General features: G+C 52.7%; 1 protein-coding gene across 9 annotated transcripts in view; it reads left to right on the forward strand.

The window, feature by feature from the left end:
* DIP2A (disco interacting protein 2 homolog A) overlaps positions 1-16,566 on the forward strand; it is a 118,471-nt gene extending 101,905 nt beyond the window's left edge. For 7 of the 9 annotated variants that reach the window (XM_058732338.1, XM_058732332.1, XM_058732337.1 and 4 more), the window contains 13 exons: positions 2,837-2,958; positions 3,089-3,200; positions 4,641-4,750; positions 5,228-5,358; positions 6,064-6,232; positions 6,788-6,958; positions 8,074-8,103; positions 8,952-9,013; positions 9,689-9,746; positions 11,597-11,671; positions 12,870-13,044; positions 13,958-14,081; positions 14,598-16,566. In XM_058732338.1, the coding sequence (XP_058588321.1) occupies positions 2,837-2,958; positions 3,089-3,200; positions 4,641-4,750; positions 5,228-5,358; positions 6,064-6,232; positions 6,788-6,958; positions 8,074-8,103; positions 8,952-9,013; positions 9,689-9,746; positions 11,597-11,671; positions 12,870-13,044; positions 13,958-14,081; positions 14,598-14,850 (1,592 nt within the window). In that variant the 3' untranslated portion in view covers positions 14,851-16,566. The remainder of the gene's footprint in view (positions 1-2,836; positions 2,959-3,088; positions 3,201-4,640; positions 4,751-5,227; positions 5,359-6,063; positions 6,233-6,787; positions 6,959-8,073; positions 8,104-8,951; positions 9,014-9,688; positions 9,747-11,596; positions 11,672-12,869; positions 13,045-13,957; positions 14,082-14,597) is intronic. The other 2 variants (XM_058732334.1, XM_058732335.1) reach the window with 1 other exon arrangement.
* Positions 16,567-20,984: the final 4,418 nt, after the last annotated feature.

Raw genomic sequence — 20,984 nt, forward strand, 5'->3', positions numbered from 1 at the left:
TGAAGGACACAGAACAAGATGGAGTTGGCCGGCGTAGGCCCGCCCTTTCAGCTCCAGGTTCTGAGCTGTCAGCACAGAGCCCGACTCGGGGCTCGAACTCAACAGGCCGCGAGATCATGACCTGAGCTGTAGTTGGCCACCCTACCGACTGAGCCACCCAGGCGCCCCTAAATAAGTGTATCTTTAGAGAGGCACTGCCTTCTGAGTTCATAGTGTTACATCCCATTCAAATCCAGGATCATAGGACTTTACCAAACCTCACCTGCCGTGTATCTCCTTTTTTCCATACCAAGACTCCTGCTTCTTCAGAACAGGGAGATGATAGAGTTCAGATATCCCATAATTACTAAGCTATGTAGCCCTGCATCACATGCAGTGCTCCCAGAATAACTGTACAAATACTGTAACCATCAAAATGAATTCTGAAAACAGTTGACAAGGTTTGCACCTGCTTTTCTGCCTTCCCCTGCCCCTTGTTGCTGCTTTGTGTCCGTGCTGTCAGGAGTGGCCGTTACAAATGCAGCCTCTCTTGGGGCGCCTGGGTGGCGCAGTCGGTTAAGCGTCCGACTTCAGCCAGGTCACGATCTCGCGGTCCGTGAGTTCGAGCCCCGCGTCAGGCTCTGGGCTGATGGCTCGGAGCCTGGAGCCTGTTTCCGATTCTGTGTCTCCCTCTCTCTCTGTCCCTCCCCCGTTCATGCTCTGTCTCTCTCTGTCCCAAAAATAAAAAAAAAAAAAAAAACAAATGCAGCCTCTCTTTTCTTACCCTCATTTTGATGAGGTTTTGGAGTGATGGTGAGGGGTGGGATCTGGAGCCAAAGGCCAAGAAAAAATTCTTGAGAAGTCTTTGGTGCAAAAAGGTGATTTTATTAAAGCACGTGGACAGGACCCGGGGGCAGGAAGAGCGCACCGGGCTTGTGAGGAGTGACTGATTACGTACTGTGGAGTTGGTCAAGTCGAAAGGGAGCCCTCCAGAGGGACTTTGATGTGCTAATGAGGACCCCTAAGATACCTGAGGCCTCCCTGTTGTCAAGCTAAGGAGGTTTTCCTCTAGTAAGACATTAACATTAGGACAGCAAGGGGTTCCTGGAGAAACTATACTCTGTATTTGCCACAAGTGTTTGTCAATGGGCTGCAGGTTATGTGGAAATTTAATGTTACCTGCCATTTCCTTCTTGCCTTTGTTCCCCACATCACTGTGGAAGGGTGATGCTGGGGCTCCAGGAAACTGAGTCTACAGGTTTCTGGAGATTAGGCTGTTGATAAGATTGCCTTTTTCTTGTAATTTACAAAGATATTTGTAAACTGTTGGAGACTCCTGTCCTGCATGACTGTGATCTCTATCAGCTAACCATTGTTTTTCCCCTTTCCTTTGCCCTTGGGCAGCCAGGAGAGCTGAGGAATGTCATACCTATCTTAGCTGGGGGTGGTCTGGGGGGTCCGCCTGCCTTATGCTCCCTCATCCCTGGAATGGGGTTGGGTGGCAGCCTGGTCTCTCCTGGCACAGGGATGTGCTAACTTGAATGCTTCTAAACCCACGGGCCTCAAAGTCTGTCTCTGCTTTTCATTCTCTGGAGTGTAGGGTGCTTTTCCCCAGGGCGACTGCAGTCCCCACTCTTGAACTACCCCGGCTTCCAGGTCAATGTCAGACATCGTACAGCATGTCAGTGTTAAGGCAAGCTGGTGCTCTCCCCTGCCCGAGCTGTCTACACCACACCCTCTACTGTGGTACGGCCACGCCCCCGGGGTCAGGTGGGAGCTGCAAAGCTTGAGGAGTGCTCACACAGGAAAGTCTGGGGCTAAAGTAACTGCAGAACACCTTAAAACTTTCTTTTTTTTTTTTTTCTTTAGTTTATTTATTTTACAGAGGGAGAGAGAATCCCAAGCAGGCTCTGCTGTATCAGCACAGCTTGAACTCACAAACTGTGAGATCATGACCTGAGCCTAAATCAAGAGTCAGTCATTTAACCAACCGAGCCACCCAGGCTTCCCCATAAGCTGTTTTTAACAACAAAAAAGAAAATGCATGCTGAAGGTCTAAATTTACATTTTATTTTTTTGATTAAAAAAAATTTTTTTAATGTTTATTTATCTTTGAGAGACAGAGCGAGAGAGACAGATCACAAGTGGGGGAGCAGGGGCAGGGGTGGAGGCAGAGAGAGGGAGACACAGAATCCAAAGCAGGCTCCCCAGCTCTGAGCTGTCAACACAGAGCCCTATGCAGGGCTCAAACCCATGAGCTGTGAGATCCATGACCTGAGCTGATGGTTAAGACTGAGGCACCCAGGCACCCCTAAATTTACATTTTATGAATTTAACCGGGCAGGTGGAGAGTTTAATAGCTGGAGGGCTAAGCTGTGGTCCCTGCTGGAAGGCCCAGAACCACCCAGGAGCTGATTAGAACAAAGACGAGAGCCCGGGTGTTACCCCTTGGAGCCAGGGGGCCAAGGTGTCCACTTGTCTTGTGCCCTGGTCTGGAATATGCATATGATGGCTTCCTCTGGGCATCCTCACCTGGTCCTTCCTTGGGTATGATCTGTTATGGAGAAATACGCCAACTCCTTGTCCGCACAAGGAAGACACACACTGTTTGCATTCTGAGGCATGTGTAAAGGGTTGCAGATCCTAGCAAGAATAGAATCAGGAAAAGGAGCAAAAAGATTTTTATGGAGTCGTTTATTGAGACAGTTTCCCTGTCTCAATATCGTATTAGTTTGGAGAAGTTGTGTTTGATCCACGTAGCACGTGACAGGAACCCTGCTTTATCATTCCGTGGTACTAGGCGCTGTGAGCCACACTCCGCCCTGCACTGACCCCCTCTCACCATGTGTCTTCCCAGGGGTGGACCTCATTGCCGCCTTCTATGGCTGCCTGTACTGCGGCTGTGTGCCTGTCACCGTGCGGCCTCCGCACCCCCAGAACCTGGCCACCACGCTTCCCACCGTCAAGATGATCGTAGAGGTACCTGTGCGCTGTGGACGGCCAGGCAGGCCCGACGGGAGGGCCCTTGTTCCGGTAGACCAGAGGTCTCATGTGTCCTCTCTCCCAGGCCCTGCGTCTCACTCACGCCTTCAACCCCTGTGCCCTGCAGGTCAGCAAGTCTGCTTGCGTCCTCACTACACAGGCCATCATGCGGCTGCTCAAGTCCAAAGACGCAGCGGCTGCCGTGGACGTCAGGACCTGGCCGACCATTCTAGATACAGGTACCTGTCCTCAGCACCGTTGGTTGTGTGCTGGCCCTGCCAGGACACACCACCTTTCCTTTCTTTGTTGTAGGGGTTGCATCATTGCCACCAAAAAGTAAGAGTTAGGTAAGGGCAGCTGAAGTCGGTGGTGAGGAGGCTGCTAAAAGGGCCCTTGCCACTGGGTTGCTGGCAGCCTGCATCCTGGTTTCACTCATGGTGGGGCCTCTGAACCAGAGCAAAGATCCTTGCATGAAGCCTGTGTGCCTGTGGACCACCCCTCCTCTCACTGCCTCTCATGCCTGTACAGCAGTCGGTGGTTGTGGGGACACATGTCCCATAGCACACATACATCTATCCTTTGTCCCCATCATTGGGGAGTGCTGCTGTGCCCCATGAATTGCTTGTGGGCTGACCAGGAAGGCTGTAAACCCCTGGACCACTGTGCCTTGGACCCTGAGGTCACCCTCCCCATGGAGACACCCCAAGCTAGTAGCACCCACAAGCTTTGTTAGTGACTTGAGGTGCTGGCCGTGGAGTACGCAGGAGTCCCTCCTTCTCCATCGCACCTGGCAGGCATCTGTCTGTCTGTGCTCTCCAGGGGAAGAGGTCAGGGACTATGTTGTCTGTGGCAACCTGCCCAGTACCTGTCTATAGGCACAGGGAGCTGGCTGGTCCACGGGCCCCAGGGCGGGCTTAGGAGCAGACTGGCTCCAGAGAGTCACATTGCTTCACCAGCTTGCTACGACGTGGGTGGGCCCCAGCCCTTGCCTCACTTGTGTCTGCCTCACGGTCTCATAGGAACCATGAAGCGCGGCAGCCCTGAGGGCCTGTCCCTAGTGCTGTCTCTGCGGTCAGAGTTCTTGTTAACACTGGCTCTGCCACAGACTCTGTGACCTCCGGTAGGTCCCTGCACCTCTGAACTCTCCCGCTGCTAAATGAAGCGGCTTCCTGTACGGCTCTCATGACTTGTCTTCCCTCTGTGTCCACTTCACCCACTGTCACCACACATTCAAAGCCGTCATGGTGGGTCTGCTCCACATGACATTTCCTTGAAGGTTAAAATGAACTTCCGGGGCACCTGAGTGGCTCAGTCATTTGGGCGACCGACTTCAGCTCAGGTCATGATCTCACGGTCTGTGGGTCAGAGCCCTGCGTTGGGCTCTGTGCTGACAGCTCAGAGCCTGGAGCCTGCTTCGGACTCTGTGTCTCCCTCTCTCTCTGGCCCTCCCCTGCTTCCTCTCTCTCTCTCTCTCTCTCTCTCTCTCTCTCAAATAATAAACATTAAAAAAATTTTTTTTTACATGCACTTCCCCATGTACCCATGTGGCCTGCTGCCTTGAGGCCTCCCTCTGTTCTGCACTCACTCTCCCCCAGACTCCCCAGGTATGAATCCTGTTTCCTTCCTCCCTATGAGAGCCTGAAGTAGCATTAACATTACTGGTGTCTCTGGTTCAACAGATGACATACCAAAAAAGAAGGTGGCTAGCATTTTCAGGCCACCGTCCCCAGACCTGCTCGCATACTTGGATTTCAGCGTGTCGACTACAGGGATATTAGCAGGTGTGAAGGTGAGCCCTGTGATCATAGCTCTTACTTGCTTCAGCCTTTGATGGGGTGGGCGGAGAGGATGGTGGGTGTGGGTTTATGCAGGCCCTCACTCTTATCCACAGCTTGAAGCAACAGTACTGTTCCTTGAAGTCTGTGTTAACTACCAGTAAACCCCCCAAATTAGGTTAGCCTGAGAATAGTGCATATTTTGATGTTCTGTGGTGACATCTAAACTCAGATTTACGACTATCTTTGGGAGCAGGTGGCTTTGATGAGTCTGTCTCCTTACCAGGAGCCAAGAGCTCCATTCAATTTTTTTATTATTCTGAAATCTCATTTAGAAGATTTTTAGTGTACATTTTCCTGTGTATTATTTGGTTTGTATGCAGATTTGAGCAGCCACCCTTTAAGGAAATAAACGTGCCTGGCGGCTGTGGTTGGCGGCCACTGTTCTCTCTCCCCTCACATCACTGACCAGATCTTTCATTGTACTTCAGATGTCGCACGCAGCCACAAGTGCCTTGTGCCGCTCCATAAAGCTACAGTGTGAGCTGTACCCCTCGAGGCAGATCGCCATCTGTCTTGACCCCTACTGCGGCCTTGGCTTCGCCCTGTGGTGTCTGTGCAGGTGAGTGTGCAGGTGGTATCTGTGCAGGTGGTGTGCAGATGAGTGTGCGGGTGATGTTGCAGGTAGCATCTCTGCAGGTGGTGTGCAGCAGGTGAGTGTGCAGGTGCCATGCCCACCTGCAAGGCTGGAATTGCTGCTGTAAGTCTTTGGAGCTTTGGTGCTCATTTTTGATACTCACGAGCCTAAGATACACATATGAGTGGGTTTGTTTGGGGGTGAAAAGGATTGGAGGCTGGGTCTGAAATTGAGTAAAAGAGTAAAAATATATTTTTCATTAAATATAAACAGTACTCATTACTAGTAATAGGGAAGAGACTACTTAATTTCATCAGATACTAGGAAGTAGTGACAAATCTTTGGAAGAAGAAAGCCAGGGACTCCAGCCGGCAGACCCTGACCCAAACTGTGATCCTGGATCCTTCTAAGGTGCTTGGAGGGAGACTAAACCCCTGTATATCACCCCTGCTCCTGCCCCCACCGCCTCAGTACTTTCTATCGAAACTCCCACTTGACGTTAGGGCACAATTGCGTCCTGTTCTGGCTAGAAAAGAAGTGCCCTCAGAGAAGGAGGAGAGAGGTGGGCACCCCAGGCCCTTCTGGCGCAGGTGGACAGGGCATCCCTGAGGCTCATGGGCCAAGGACTAACACAGAGCCGAGGCCGCAGCTGTCCTGCTGTCCTGACCCTCCCTGTGCTCTCTCTCACAGTGTCTATTCCGGACACCAGTCAGTCCTGGTGCCCCCACTGGAGCTGGAGAGCAACGTGTCCCTGTGGCTGTCAGCCGTCAGCCAGTACAAGGCCCGCGTCACCTTCTGCTCCTACTCCGTGATGGAAATGTGCACCAAGGGCCTGGGCGCGCAGACCGGTGTCCTCAGGGTGAGCGCAACCCCCTGTCTGCCACTGAGGCCTGCCCTGCACCCTGCTTTCCTTCATCTCAAAGTGCCCAAACCAGGGGCTCCTGCGTTGGTTCTAAACTGGGCCCCTGGGAACGTTTAAAAAAAAAAAACTCCCAAGATCTGTTCAAGCCGTTTATGGAAACAGAGAAAACCCTTTCCAGGAGTTGAGCCGCACTGGCTTCATGGGCCCTCTTCCCTGCACCTCTAGAGGTCACTCCCTTTATCGGCACAGCCCACACAGCAAAGGAGAGTGTGAGACCCAGGCAGGGGTGCAGGGGCCAGAGTGCAGGGGTCCCGGGGAAGGGGGGGCGGGTCCTATACTAGCTCTGAGCAGTGCACCTCAGGGTCCCCTGAGGCCTGGGGTGGAGCCAGAGCTGTGTGCAGGGGCGGGAGCCACCTGGATGCCAGGAGTGGGGGGCGGGGCACCCTCCAGTGCATCCAGACTTAGGACCCTGAGGAACCAGGACCAGCTGGGGAGGTGGGATCTGCATCTCCACTGGCACTAGCCTCCCTGCCCTGCCCACCCTGCCTGCAGACGAAGGGGGTGAACCTGTCCTGCGTGCGCACCTGCATGGTGGTAGCTGAGGAGCGGCCCAGGATCGCGCTCACACAGTCCTTCTCCAAGCTGTTCAAGGACCTGGGGCTGCCAGCGCGCGCTGTGAGCACCACGTTCGGGTGTAGGGTCAACGTGGCCATCTGCCTCCAGGTAAGGCCTGCAACGGTCTCCTGCAGTCCTCGTCCTCCCTGCGTGCGCTGTCCTCCCTGCTTGCCCTCTGAGCCCTTGGTGTTTTCACTTACACAGAACCGGTCAGCTTTGTGAGCCAGGAGGTTGTTATTTAAAAGATGTTCTAGTCTTGTTGATGAACAAAGGCTTACTTGGAAACAACACAAGTTGTTCTTGAACAGTGACTATTAACTTACCGGGAAAAATCTCAAAGGATACAATATGTAGCTAATTTTTTAAAGCAAGATAAACTTGTAAAGACAGTTAGCAATTTTAAATTGAAACATTAATGAATTAATGTGGTGATTTGTATTGCCCTAAATTAGTTTTTGAAACATTAAGGTATTTTACTTATTAAAAGGAAACACGAAGTTTCAGAAATTGAATAGCTCACTTGTAGTGCTGTTTACTGCTTCTTCAGATGACTGGCTGTTTTCCAGATTTGGTGCTAGTATCTCCATTTCACTTCTTTCTAAAAACATACTGAATGCCTTACTCCACGAAGTGGTTCCGGAACTACAGGGCAGAAGAGGCACCACTGGAGCCAGAGCGGGCCCAGATCCCGGGCTGTTGCCAGGCTTCCGGGGCCTTTGCTCAGCCCTGGTCCTCGGCCCGTGGCGCACCTGCCGGGCACAGGGCAGGTCTTACATGCAGAGACTGTCCTCCTGTTCTCCTGGCATTGCTGCTGATGTCCTCTCAACCTTGAAGACTGCTATCCTCTCCAAGCCACAGACCCTTGCTATGTGGCAGGAGGAGGTGGGCTAGGGTCCCCTCCTAATATCCCTCTCTAGTGTAGAAAGTATGACTGAGCATCGGTCAGGCTGTTGATGCACAGTTAGCGGCTCTAAGTGAAGACCTTACTCTCTGCTCAGCATTTACTCGATATTTGAAGGTATCTATTCTATTGTCGGCGCGTGGGATGCCACGTATGATTGCGAAAATCTTAATGGATTGTTCATGTTTGCGCTTTGAGATGCAGTGACGTATTTTGCTTTCTCTTACTGTGTGTTTCTCACGTGGCCTGTTGCTTTCTGTTTGTGTTTCCTGTGGCTGTCTCCTCCCTGTCTCGCTCTGCTGGCCTTCTTTGCCTCTGTCAGCCCAACAGGCTGGGAAAGCTGGCTGAGCAGGTACGACCTTGACCTCAACCTCAAGGCACCTCTGTGCTTCCCCCATGAGTTCATGTGACCTTCTTGTGAATTCCAGACAAATACATGTTTCTTTTGCTGTCTGACTTTGCTCACAGTGGATGTTTTTGGCATGTTATATAAAAGCTCCCTTGAAACCAAATATAAGAGCAAAGCTATTTTCAAAAGAATTTAACAGTCCTAGCGTTACCTCTGGAGGAAGAGCAGTGTTTGGTCTCAAACAATCATTGTTGTTTTAATTCCAGGGCAGACATAGGTTACACTGTCTGGCATCTTTAGACAGTGATGTTGACCAGAGTGTCCATTTAATTCGATGTTTCTTATCGATTAAACGGAACATATAACATCCTCGGCAGGACCAGTGCCCAAGTGTCTCATGAGAGGAGAGCAGGGAGACGTCCTTCGGGCCGATCCCTGGGAGAGCCTCTGCCATGCTCAGCCCTCAGGAGAAGCCGGTCGGCTGGTGAGAGGCCAGGCCCAATCTGACGGCTGGTGAAAATGCCTTCCAAAACCTACGGTGGTGTTTTCACCAAGCACAGAGTATAGGGACCAGCAGGAACAGACAAGTGTTAGAGCAGACACGTAAAACTGCAGGATTTGAGATTTCCAGTCAGTGTTATTGGACAAGTCTCTGAATGTTGTCAAGCCACATAGATGTTTGGACAGAAGCCATCCATGCCCCTGGGCATGCTCAGTGCCCTGAGCAGAGCAGCTGCCTTCCTGGGCGTCCCCTGAGGACCCAGGAAGAGCTGTCACACGGCTTGTGCCCGTGTAGATGGGGACACACTCCTGAAAATGAGATGAAGGTCCTCTGCTGCTCTCCTTTCCAGGGCACGGCCGGCCCAGACCCCACCACCGTCTACGTGGACATGAGGGCGCTGCGCCATGACAGGTGAGGGTCCGCCACGCCCACAGGTGAAGTTCTGCAGGCTGGGTCTGCCCTGACTGGACCTCCCAGCACCCGGGCGTTGGCAGCTGGCTGGCTGAGTCCCCTGGGGGAGCCTGGGCTTCCTTCTTGTTCCCTTGTGTCAGCACAGCTCAGGCAGCATCCCTGTATCTGTTGTCCCCATGACCAGGAGGGATGATGTCAGGTACGAACACTTGGCATGTGTCTTCTCGTGGGATAGAAAACAGGCAAACCAGCCAAGGCAAGGATGTTTTCCACATGATACCATTTTAAGACAGGACTTAGTTTTTACATCAGTAAATGTGTGCTGGGGGCCACGGTATGTACCTGTGAGTCTGGGTCCCTCCCAGCTCTGAAGCTTGATCCTGGCTCTGGATCCTCAAACGTGGCCATGCTGCAGCTTGAGGTAAACAGTGGTGAAGCCTCCTGGAGTGGGGCCATCTGGTCCAGGGAGGGCCCCAAGAACCCTAGAGCAAGCCCCTATCCTGAGCGGTGGCATGTAAGCCAGGCAGCTGGGGCTGGTGCATGTGGAGCTGGTAGTCGCTGCTCCAAGGTCACAGCAAGGTCGTGAGCAAAACCCTGGAGGTGTGGTGTTGTCCACTGACTGACCGTTACAGTGATAATCAGTTTCTGATTACCTTTTCCCTTGTTAATTTTTAGGGTACGTTTGGTAGAACGGGGTTCTCCGCACAGTCTGCCATTGACGGAGTCTGGAAAGGTAGTGGAAGCTGGGACTTACACCCAGGTCCTTTCTTATGTTAGCCCCTGGTGGGTGCTGAGGGCTAAAAATGTCCTAATGGGGGCACCTGGGTGGCTCAGTCGGTTGAGCGTCCGACTTCAGCTCAGGTCATGATCTCACGGCCTGTGAGTTCAAGCCCCGCGTCGGGCTCTGTGCTGACAGCTCAGAGTCTGGAGCCTGCTTTGGATTCTGTGTCTCCCTCTCTCTCTCTGACCCTCCCCTGTTCATGCTCTGTCTCTCTCTGTCTCAAAAATAAACATTAAAAAATAATAATAAAAAATAAAAATAAAAATGTCCTAATGGACACAGGTCGACTGTGGTTGGGACTGGGCTGATGCAGAGGGCTCCTCTCCTCCCCACTAGCACACACAAGGACACCTCTGAGCTAACGCCTAGAACGGGAGGGCTTCAGGTACAGAAGCCCAGAAGGATCTCCCACTGTGGGGCTTGAGGCCATGGGCCTCTTGGTTCGGGGCCCGATGCCTTCATGGGTATCTGGAGAGCAGGCGTCCTCAGAACCAGGGAATGTTTGAGGAAAGAAGAGTACCCACACGGCCCTACCAGGCAGTGATGAAGATGGGGATATGGCCTGGGTGCTGTGACTAAGCTGCTGGGCACCAGGAGACAGCAGGTTCGAGGGCGGGGCTGTGTCCCCAGTGTGGCCAGGAACAGACAGCCCCCAATCATAGGGCTTCCCACGGCTCTCGCCGCACATCGTGGTAGGGTCGAGAGCACAGGTAGCGACCTGTCCCAGACCTACACAGTCCCAGAGGCGAGACGTGGAGGCTGGCATAGCTCACGCAGCCTGGAAGGGCTGCCCCAGCTCTGCTCACACACCCTGGTGGTCACAGCTGCCTCTAGGGAGGCAGGGAAGTGCCCAGAGAGGGACAGGGCAGTGGGGCAGCAACAGGACCAGCCCATGGGTCTATGGAGGGGTGGGTGTGGAGGGTGAAAGGTCAGGCTCCTGAGGAGGGACAGCCGCAGTGACGTGGGGCAGAAGTCTCAGCTGTTGCAAAGGTCCTGGAGTGGGAGTGGGAGCTGCAGAGGAGCCAGTGTGGCTGAAGCTGCGGGGGGAGGTGGGAGGGTGACCATGGGCAACAGCGCCTGCATCCACACCTTCCCGTGACCCTTTGACCCTTCCCACCTGCCTGGAGGTCCCCACTGACCTCTGTTTCATATGGGGAAGCCACCTGAGACAGAACAGGTGTCTGGGTGGCCTGACAGGGGCCCAGGCTTGGGGTCCCCTGAGCTGAGGCACCTCCCCTGGAGTGTTCTCCAAGGCTCCTGGGGAAGAGCCGGTGCCCCCGTGTGCCTGAGCCAGCCGTGCCCTGTTAGCTAGCTTCCCGGTGCAGGACTGGGGCTCATGGGGCCGACAGAGCCCCTTGCAGGCAGGCGTGATGTGTGGACGGCACCCCACATTCGTGTGCCCTACAAGGGGCAGGTCGTCGTCTTGTGTCCTTAATGAAAGACCTCAGGTACGGCAGATGCTTACGGAAACAAACCCTCCTCACCCCTCTTGAAATCCAAAATACGGTCGGTTCTTAGGAACTGGGATAATTTTGCTAAGATTCACTATTTATTTTACCTATTAAAGGGTCTCTTATGGGGGTGGCTGGGTGGCTCAGTCCATTATGTATCCAAGTCTTGATCTCAGCTCAGGTCTCGATCTCAGGGTCATGAGTTCAAGCCTGCTGTGCACTGGGGCATGTAGCCTACTTAAAAAAAAAAAAAAAAAAAAAGTCTCTTATTTCGATTAAAATTCAAAGTCAAGTTTAGGTTGGTTTCTAACCATCCCCATCATTAACATGTGCACGTCACTCTCCTTCCAGATCCTCCCTGGGGTAAAGGTCATTATCGCGCACACGGAGACCAAAGGGCCCCTTGGAGACTCACACCTGGGAGAGGTAAGGCAGGGGACCCGGAGCCCCCATGGCCTCAGCAGCTGTCCCTTCCCTTCTCCCCTATCCGTCCCAGAGTCGGGAATTCTCAGCAGAGGATTTTGGGTCCTGCAGGATGAAGCCCACCCCAGGGTTGCCCTCCAGCAAAGGGAAACCTCAAGTTCTGTAGGAACTGGGGGGCCTGAGGAGCTGCACAGAAACTGCACCTCCCCTAGAAAAGCAGTCCCTGAGGGAGGGTCCTTGACACCCAGAGGGTGCAGGCTTTGCACGAATGCGTGGGAGTGGGTCTAGAGTAACGCGGGGCAGGGGGGACTGTCCCCCAGGAGCCTAGTAGAGGCCCGAGTTGGTCTGTTACGATGGGTTCCAGGCCTGCGGGCATGCCAGGAGGGTACAAGGACCCTTGTGGTCCCGGTGGATGGGGGTTCGGGGGTATTTACACAGGGCCTCCCAGAGGTCGCTTGGTGTCCCGATTGGAAGGTGTGCCTGTGCCAGGGCTGGGTGTGGTCAGCATGGGGCCTCCCTCAGCCGTCCCTCTTGCTGGCCAGCTGGACCCTGGCCTGTTAGGGTAACAGTTTGCCCCCGAGATAGTCACAAAGGGTCTGTGCCAGGTTGGGAAACCCACCTCTTGGCAGAAGGCCTGTTGGCTGCCTGCGTCTAGAGCCAGGCGCTCAGTCTGGGGAGGAGACTGTGGGTCCTGGATGGGCCCAGTGTGTAGAAGGACTCCCTAGGGGACCCCACAACACTCTGGGTACTGCTAGCACGGGTGCGGCAGACAAGGGTGCGTGGATGCATGTGAACTTAGCATGTCTGCAGGGCGAGTGTAGTGGCCGTGCCCGCTCCGTCCTGTGAGCCCTCAGCCCCTTCACCGGTCCCTCTGTGGATGTGGGACAAGCTCCCGACTCCTTCTCACTGTCAACAGTAGTTCAACGTGAGCAGCAGGGAGGCGCCTCTGTGAGCTCATCCGTGCCACAGAGTCCCACCGGTGGCTCCTAGGGCGAAGGAGGGGTCGCTTCGCTCCAAGGAGAGAAAAGCTGCTTGTCTGCTTTCTCTGTGCCTGCAGTTTTGCTCGAGCCACAAGACGAGAGACACTGAAACAACTCCCCCTCCCCCTGCCTTTGTTCACTCGGCCAGTGGCTGTCTCACGGCAGAACCTGTGCCCAGCGTTTGTGACGTGCCAACATTCTTGTCCCCTGGGCCCCACCAGATCTGGGTGAGCAGCCCCCACAACGCCACCGGCTACTACACGGTCTATGGGGAGGAGGCGCTCCACGCTGACCACTTCAGTGCCCGGCTGAGTTTTGGAGACACACAGACCATTTGGGCAAGGACTGGCTACCTGGGTTTCCTTCGAAGAACAGAGCTCACTGACGCCAGTGGAGGTGAGGGTTACCTTTCACCCCCTGCACACGGGCCGCATGTGTGGTGGGGTCCGTCCACACCGCACGGGAGGCCTGCTGCTGTGGCCCGAGAGTCTGACGTTCATGCCTCAACAGCTCAGGGACTCCTGCTGACCCCTCACCCTGTGCTGTGAGCGTGTATCTTCAGGTGCGGGGGTGAAGGACTTGGGGGTGCTCTGATAGCAGTTTTCTCTGAATATTACTGTTTTGCCACTGTGGGTGTCCCTCACTGGCCTTGGACCCTCGGCCTCTGCTGAGGATGTGGGGGTGTTAGTGATCAGGCCACCAGGCCCTCCCCTTGCATGACCCTGAAAGTTGCAGGGTCCCCGAGGCCACAGCAGGTTTACCAGATCGAGTCAGAACTTCTGGTGTCCCTACAGATGCTGTTTTGTTTCCAGACATGGTACAGATTATTTCTTTTTTAATTTTTTTTTTTTTTTTTTTATTTTAATGTTTTTTATTTATTTTTGGGACAGACAGAGACAGAGCATGAACGGGGGAGGGGCAGAGAGAGAGGGAGACACAGAATTGGAAACAGGCTCCAGGCTCCGAGCCATCAGCCCAGAGCCCGACGCGGGGCTCGAACTCACGGACCGCGAGATCGTGACCTGGCCGAAGTCGGACGCTTAACCGACTGCGCCACCCAGGCGCCCCCAGATTATTTCTAAATATGTGTTCACACGTTGGCCTGACTTTCCTGAGGTGTTCCTGGCTGCAGAGGCGCCCTCGCGTGGGACCGAGGGGACGGCACCACCTCCAAGGAGGCCCAGTTGTCACCTGCTGTGTGGACAGCGGGGCCCTGTCCCACAGAGCGCGGCTCGGGGCTGCTATGGATACGTGGAAGGTGCCGCCGTTCCCTGGGTGCCCTTCTGAGGTGTTTGCACCATGTTCACAGAGCGGCACGACGCACTGTACGTGGTCGGATCTCTGGACGAGACGCTGGAGCTGAGAGGCATGCGCTACCACCCCATAGACATCGAGACGTCTGTGGTTCGAGCCCACAGGAGCATCGCCGAGTGGTGAGAGCCACGTCCCGCCCTGCCCGGTAGCCCCTGTCCCTGCAGCCTCTGTCCCTGCAGACGCTTTCCACGGGGGGGGGTGTGCTGGCGGACACCTGCCTCTCCGGCAGCAGACCCCAAGCCCCTCGCAGCCTCTCTTTCTCGTTTCCCGACCACCTGTAAAGCAAGAGTCTGGCCCCCAAAACATGAGGTGTCTATGGTTATCCTGAAGTGTTTCTGTTTTTAGTGTGAATTTTTACATTTAAGTGGTCATGACTCACCATGACTTCGCTTTGAAGGGAGCTTGAATTGGGACACATACAGCTTTCGACATCAAATAATACTATTGGTTCCTATGAAGGACTTCAATTAGAATAAAGATTCCCATAAAACACATTTAGCCCAACTTCAAACTATGTTGGGCAGTAGTGCAGGCCAACTACCCTGTACTTGCACCGTTTCCCACTTGTCCATTTGCTCCCAGAAGCCTGTGCCCGTCCCATGCATGATGCCGTCTACCCCTCCCTGTCCCTGCAGTGCCGTGTTCACCTGGACCAACCTGCTGGTGGTGGTGGTGGAGCTGGATGGGCTGGAGCAGGATGCGCTGGACCTGGTGGCCCTGGTGACAAACGTCGTGCTGGAGGAGCATCACCTGGTCGTGGGTGTGGTGGTCATTGTGGACCCAGGTGTGATCCCCATCAACTCTCGGGGCGAGAAGCAGCGCATGCACCTGCGTGATGGCTTCCTGGCTGACCAGCTGGACCCCATCTATGTCGCCTACAACATGTGAGTGCCGCCTGTCGACCCCACGTTCCTGAGACAGGTGTGGTCCCCGGCCTCCTGGTGCGGGAGCCGGTCAGAGGTGTTGGGGCTTGTGAAGACACCACACTGTCTGCAGCCACCGGAAAAGACTCCAGTCTTCATGGAATGCTGTGCCCTCTGCTTTTACGGACCCGTCCCAAGGATCCCCAAATCTCATTTTAGGAGCCACTTCCTGACCATTTGAAGAAATGTTTTCATCTTCGAGGACCTTTGTCAGTCAGTATTTGAACAGGTGGGCGCCCGCGAGGGGGCCTGGAGTGGCTGCGGCAAGGGATCACGAGCGCTCTGCTGTGCTGCGAGTTTGCACTTGTTTTAGGCTAAAGATACCATTCTTGATTTTAAAAATTCAATTATTTATTCTCACTTCAAATGACAACTTCATGTGTAGAATTCCTGCCAGAAAGAACTTGAGGCCCCTGGGGAGGAGCAGAGTGATGGAGGGAGGCAGTCCTGGCCTGCCCTCCCCACTCTCAGACCCGAGGCCCCGCTGTGGCCACACGGCACTGCCTCTGCTGGTTTCATTATTGAAACAGGTGTGCCCAGTTGTCTGCGTTTGTTGTCACGAATACTCAGTAAGTGCCATTTGGGGCTGTCAGCTTAGACGCATTGTTTGGGGAAGATTAACCAGCATTTAGTCTGAGACGACTGTCCCAGCTTTGTGACTCCATGCTGTGCCGTTACAGTACCTGTTGTGGTAACTCCACAATATGAATTCTTCTCGGTACATGGAATTGTGTTGAATTGTTACTTTTATTACAGTTCAACAGACTTGGAAGCACTGGCGGCAGCGTCTGAGGCTTTCAGGTCGTTCGTGCTATTTGCTGAGCGCCCTGCATGCAGTCTGGGGGCTGCGGAGAGACCCCTGCCCGCCTGGCGTTCGCAGTTTCAATTGTGTGCCTATAAAACTTGGCCAAACCATATTCAGTTATTTTATTCAAACTTGATGAAACTGATGTAATATAGTAAACCTAAATCAAAGAAGAGAATGTAAAATCCTTTAGATACTTTTAAGAATTTGAAGCAAAGCTCAAACCTTAAGACAGATTATTTTTATATAGCTATTAAAGAGTGTGTTATGAAGTTGTGGGGTTTGGGGGGGGATTGAGGGTGGGAAAGTTTATGAGTTATGCATGCTTCCTAGGAACAACCAGGCTTTTCAGGAATTAGCCTGGAACAGTGCCTAACAAAGCTATTATTAATTCTCTACCATTTTAAATTCACCACCAAATGGGTCTGGCTAAGTGGGCGGACTCTCACATCCTACTCATATTTGGCTACAAATAGCACGTGCATAGTAGTTCTGTTGCCTGTGGTGTTGAGCTGCGGCTAGTATGTCACAGCATACTGGAATTCTAATAACTCTATTGTAATTATGTACAGAATCTGTGTAACTTATTGTCTGACATACAGAGGTTCTAGCGGCGGACTCATGGACATTCCTTAGAACGGGATGGCCAACGGGGAAAAACTACCTAACCCTAATCTTAATGTTGTAGTTTTATAGCAAACAAATACTGTAAAATTTTTGTATTGAAAGGTCAGTGGCAGTAAGACAAGGTGTCTTGTAAATTCAGATTTTAAGAAGCGCATTAAAATGTTTTAAAAGTACTCTCTGGGAATTCTGTATATCACACTAAAATTTTTTTATATCATTATGTTAATAAAAGGTATTGACTATTTGTAATTCTGCACTTTGAAATGTGTGAAAATGTTCTTTAAATTACCCCATATAGGATGTATTTTATCATGCGTTTTTTTTTTCTGAATATAAAAGCATTTATGCCGATAGCATAAAATCTACAAAGCACATTCACGTGTAAAGAAGAAAATTAAGATCTCCTATCATCCTACCTCTGATTAATCGCAGCATTAGGGTTTAACAAAAATCCTTTCAGGGCTTAATTTTTTCTTTTTAAGGATTTTTACAAAATTAGGATCATATGGTTTTATATTAGTTTTTGTACTTAATAAATTACAGACTTTTTAATCTATGATATATATCTTCTACATGTTTTAACAACTGTGTCTTACGGGTGTGCTGTGACTGAAGGTCGTTTTCCTCTCGCTGTCCACACCAGCACTGAACAGCACTACACCTCAGCAGTGCCGAGTCCTCACGTCCGCGGCGACAGGTGCTGCCTCGGGCGCAGGTCCTTCAGGCAGAGTGGACAGGTCAGAGGTCATGCCCTGTGTGAAGCGTTGGGTGCCTTCTGCCCTCCAGAAGGGTAGAAGGGCCTCTTCCAGCAGCCTGACAGATTAAAATAAGTCCTTGCCAAATTACATTCAAGTAACTGTCATGTCTAGTCACGTTAAAGATGTTTTCATGTGTCGTTTTTGTTTCTCATTTGTATTCGGATCCAGCAATTCTGACTGCACTCAAAGGTTTTTTGGTTGATTTGTAGGAACCATTTTACATTAAGAATTATCACATCTCAGGGCGCTTGGGAGGCTGTCAGTTAAGCAGCCAACTTTGGCTCAGGTCATGATCTCGCGGTTTGTGAGTTCGAGCCCCGCGTCGGGCTCTGCGCTGACAGCTCAGAGCCTGGAGCCTGCTTCCAATTCTGTGTCTCCCTCTCTCTCTCTCTGCCCCTCCCTTGCTTACCGTCTCTCTCTCTCTCTCTCTCTCTCTCAAAAGTAAATAAACATTAAAAAAAAATTTTAAGAATTATCACGTCTAGGGGTGCCTGGGTGGCTCAGTCAGTTAAGCGTCCAACTTCAGCTCAGGTCATGATCTCACGGTTTGTAAATTCGAGCCCCACGTTGGGCTCTGTGCTGACAGTGGGGAGCATGCTTGGGATTCTCTCTCTGCCCCTCCCTGACTCGCGCTTTCTCTCTCTCTCAAAATAAATAAACTTAAAAAAAAATTATGTGAGCAGGTGAGGGGCGGGGGGTGGGGGTGGGGGGGACGGTGGAGAGAGAGAATCCTAAGCAGGCTCCACGAGTCGGTGCAGAGCTTGAACCCACGAACCATGAGATCATGACCTGAGCTGAAATCGAGAGTCAGACACCCAGCCAACAAAGCCACCCAGGCACCTCTTAATTTAGGTTGTTTTTTAAAACGTTCTAATTATTTTATGCAAACTATGGTTACTGGTGCTTAGTTTCAGATTATGAATAGAGCTGATTTGTTTCAGAGGACGGTCAGCACAGCCATAACCTCGTCTTCCACCCAGCCACCCTGTGGATGGAGCCTCTCCTTTGGGTGAGATGCCACTGAGGATACTGGGGCCCGATCCCCCTCGCCCAGCTTGTAAGCTGATGGTTCCAAGCTAGGAGAGGCAAGCTGAGAAGGCAAGTTCAGGTGCGATCCTGCCTCCACTGATTGCTGAGCTCCGAAGGCAGGCGTGTCACTCAGCAGTGTGCTGTTGTTCCTGATGAGGGAGCTGGGGCAAGCTGAGGGGGAAGTACAAGCAAGCACCCCTGCCCCCGGGTGGGATCTGTAGGATATCCCTCAGACACTCCTGGCCACCCAGAACACAGGAAAGGGGTTTTAGTGCTTGCCATGGTGATGTGGGAAACTAAGGCAAGTGAAAACTTAAATTCCCTTACTGCCTACAGCCCATTAACAAGTCCTTGAGACCGGCAGAGTGACCTTCCTCTAGGAGTTGAGCTGCCTGGATGAGGACACTTTGCTGGGGGCAAAAGGGAATCTTGCCCTAACTTTATCCCGACCCCCCCAGGATCCTGTAAGTCTACTTCCTTTATCTCAACTGCCCCAAGATACATGCTGGCGATCATACTCCAGGCTTGTGGCCCCCTGGTCTACATCAGAAGGGTCTCATAACTGAGATTTTACTAAACAGTAATAAATGACATTTCCCCTAACTTCTAGCCCCTTGAGGTCCTGGAAACCTTGTTTCCAAAATCCGTTAGACTTACGCTGCCCCTGACCCCCTCCCAACCTGAAGGTATATAATAAATCACTCCTCACAACCCCAGTGCAGCTCTTTCTGCCCACGGGTCCTGTCCCCATGCTTTAATAAAATCACCTTTTTGCACCAAAGATGTCTTCCAAGAATTCTTTCTTGGCTGTCAGCTCCGAACCCCACCATGGCCCCACAACCCCATCATTTGGCACCCAACGTGCGGCTTCGCGTCTTTTTATCTGGACTCTGAGCCGGTGCAAACTTGGTAAGTACTCTTTCCTTCCTTTACTCTCATTTCAGAGGCTTTTCAAGGAGTAAAGCCTTATTGCTCAGGCCACAATCCTCGAGCCGTGGCTACTCTATGGGGAGGAGAAAGCCTGCCTCTTGGCTGGAAGTTCGTCCCCCCACTGGAATGGTAGTAAGATCCAGAAACTCGATGCCCTCTCTTTATTCCTGTCCTTATACAAAGTTGTCTGTCTTGGGCACAGGACAGCCACCTAAGTCACCAGGACAGCTGCCCCATGTGAGGTTTCCTCTTCATTGGTCAAATGTGATCTCCTCCACATAGCTGGTCTAGCTCCTTCTGGCCGTGGGACCTCCACTGGGAGCCCATCGAAACCAGTACTGGATTGAATCAAAACCCAACCAGGGAGGGTCGCCTGGGTGGCTCAGTTGGTTAAGTGTCTGACTTCATTCAGCTCAGGTCATGATCTCACAGTTCGTAGGTTCGAGCCCCGCATCAGGCTCTGTGCTGACAGCTCGGTGCCTGGAGCCTGCTTCAGATTCGGTGTCTCCCTCTCTCTCTGCCCCTCCCCACTCGCACTCTGTCTCTCAAAAATAAACAAACATAGGGGCGCCTGGGTGGCGCAGTCGGTTAAGCGTCCGACTTCAGCCAGGTCACGATCTCACGGTCCGTGAGTTCGAGCCCCGCGTCAGGCTCTGGGCCGATGGCTCGGAGCCTGGAGCCTGTTTCCAATTCTGTGTCTCCCTCTCTCTCTGCCCCTCCCCCGTTCATGCTCTGTCTCTCTCTGTCCCAAAAATAAAAATAAAAAACGTTGAAAAAAAAAAAAAAAAAAAAAATAAACAAACATAAAAATAAAAAAATGAACGATGCATCCTTGAGGTCCTCAGTGACTGACTGAGTGGCATTTGCTCCTGGCTTCAGCCAGGAGCTGATCTTCCCTGGTGATGCCTGAGACAGGTCGTTGCCCCAACTGGACACCTCGCCCCTGCCCACTGCCCACCTGGAAATGCCTGCGGCAGCTTCTGGATAGTCAGACCAGCAGTGCCGGCCAGGAGCCTTGTGGGGACGTTAACCACCCGTTCCCAGACCTAGCCTGGAGGAGAGGGCGGGTCACCCCCAGCCGAGGTCAGAGGAGGAGGATGGGCATTTTACAACCTGGAATGAGGGGTCTTTGTGCTAGGAAGCCCCCAGGAGCCCTGGAGGTGGCTGTGCAGACATGCTGAGAAGCAGCCTCCCTCCTCAGGGTGAAGGAGCACCCCTTGGATGGGGGAACCACCAGGGACACTCAGCAGCGGCTATGGCAGGCTCGCTGGGGGCCAATACACTCCAGTGGTTCCTGTCTGGTCTGCAAGCCGGGTGGACATCTGGGAACTGAGTCACCTTGAGATTCTTGGATCCAAGTGGGCAGGGGAGGTACCAGCAGGGACTCACCCAACTTCTGGCTAACGCAGCAGGCGGTCCTCTGGTGATGAACACACACCGTGTGAGCTGTAGCCCAGAGCCCGCTTGCCAGCCTCCTCCCTCTGGCACCTTGACCCCTTTGCGCAAGGCATATGCCAGCCACGGCCGAGCCGGACAGCTGTGCTGGACCCTCTGGTCCTCCCAGACCTGCTCCTCGTCCTGTGTTCCCGCCCCAGCTGTCCCAGCACTGACCCTGGTCCCGGACCGGCTGTCCTCACTGGCCTGCAGTGCACCTTCCTTTCAGAGCAGCCGCTCCTACCTTCCTCTTCTCTGTGAAGCAACTTTCCTGTGTTCTCTGGACCCGCCTGTGCTTTGTCACACCTTGCACGTTGTGAATTTCAATTTCTCTGCCATGTTCTTTTTTTTCTTTCTTTTCTTTTCTTTTTTTTTTTTTTTTTTGTGAGAGCGTGTGAGAGACGGGTGGAGGGAGAGAGAGAGAGAGAGAGACAGAATCTCAAGCAGGATCTGAGCCCAGCCCATGACCCTGGGATCACGACCTGAGCTGAAATCAAGGTGGCTCAACTGACTGAG

This window comes from Neofelis nebulosa, chromosome 5 (genome assembly GCF_028018385.1).
Source record: "Neofelis nebulosa isolate mNeoNeb1 chromosome 5, mNeoNeb1.pri, whole genome shotgun sequence".
Classification (NCBI taxonomy): domain Eukaryota; kingdom Metazoa; phylum Chordata; class Mammalia; order Carnivora; family Felidae; genus Neofelis; species Neofelis nebulosa.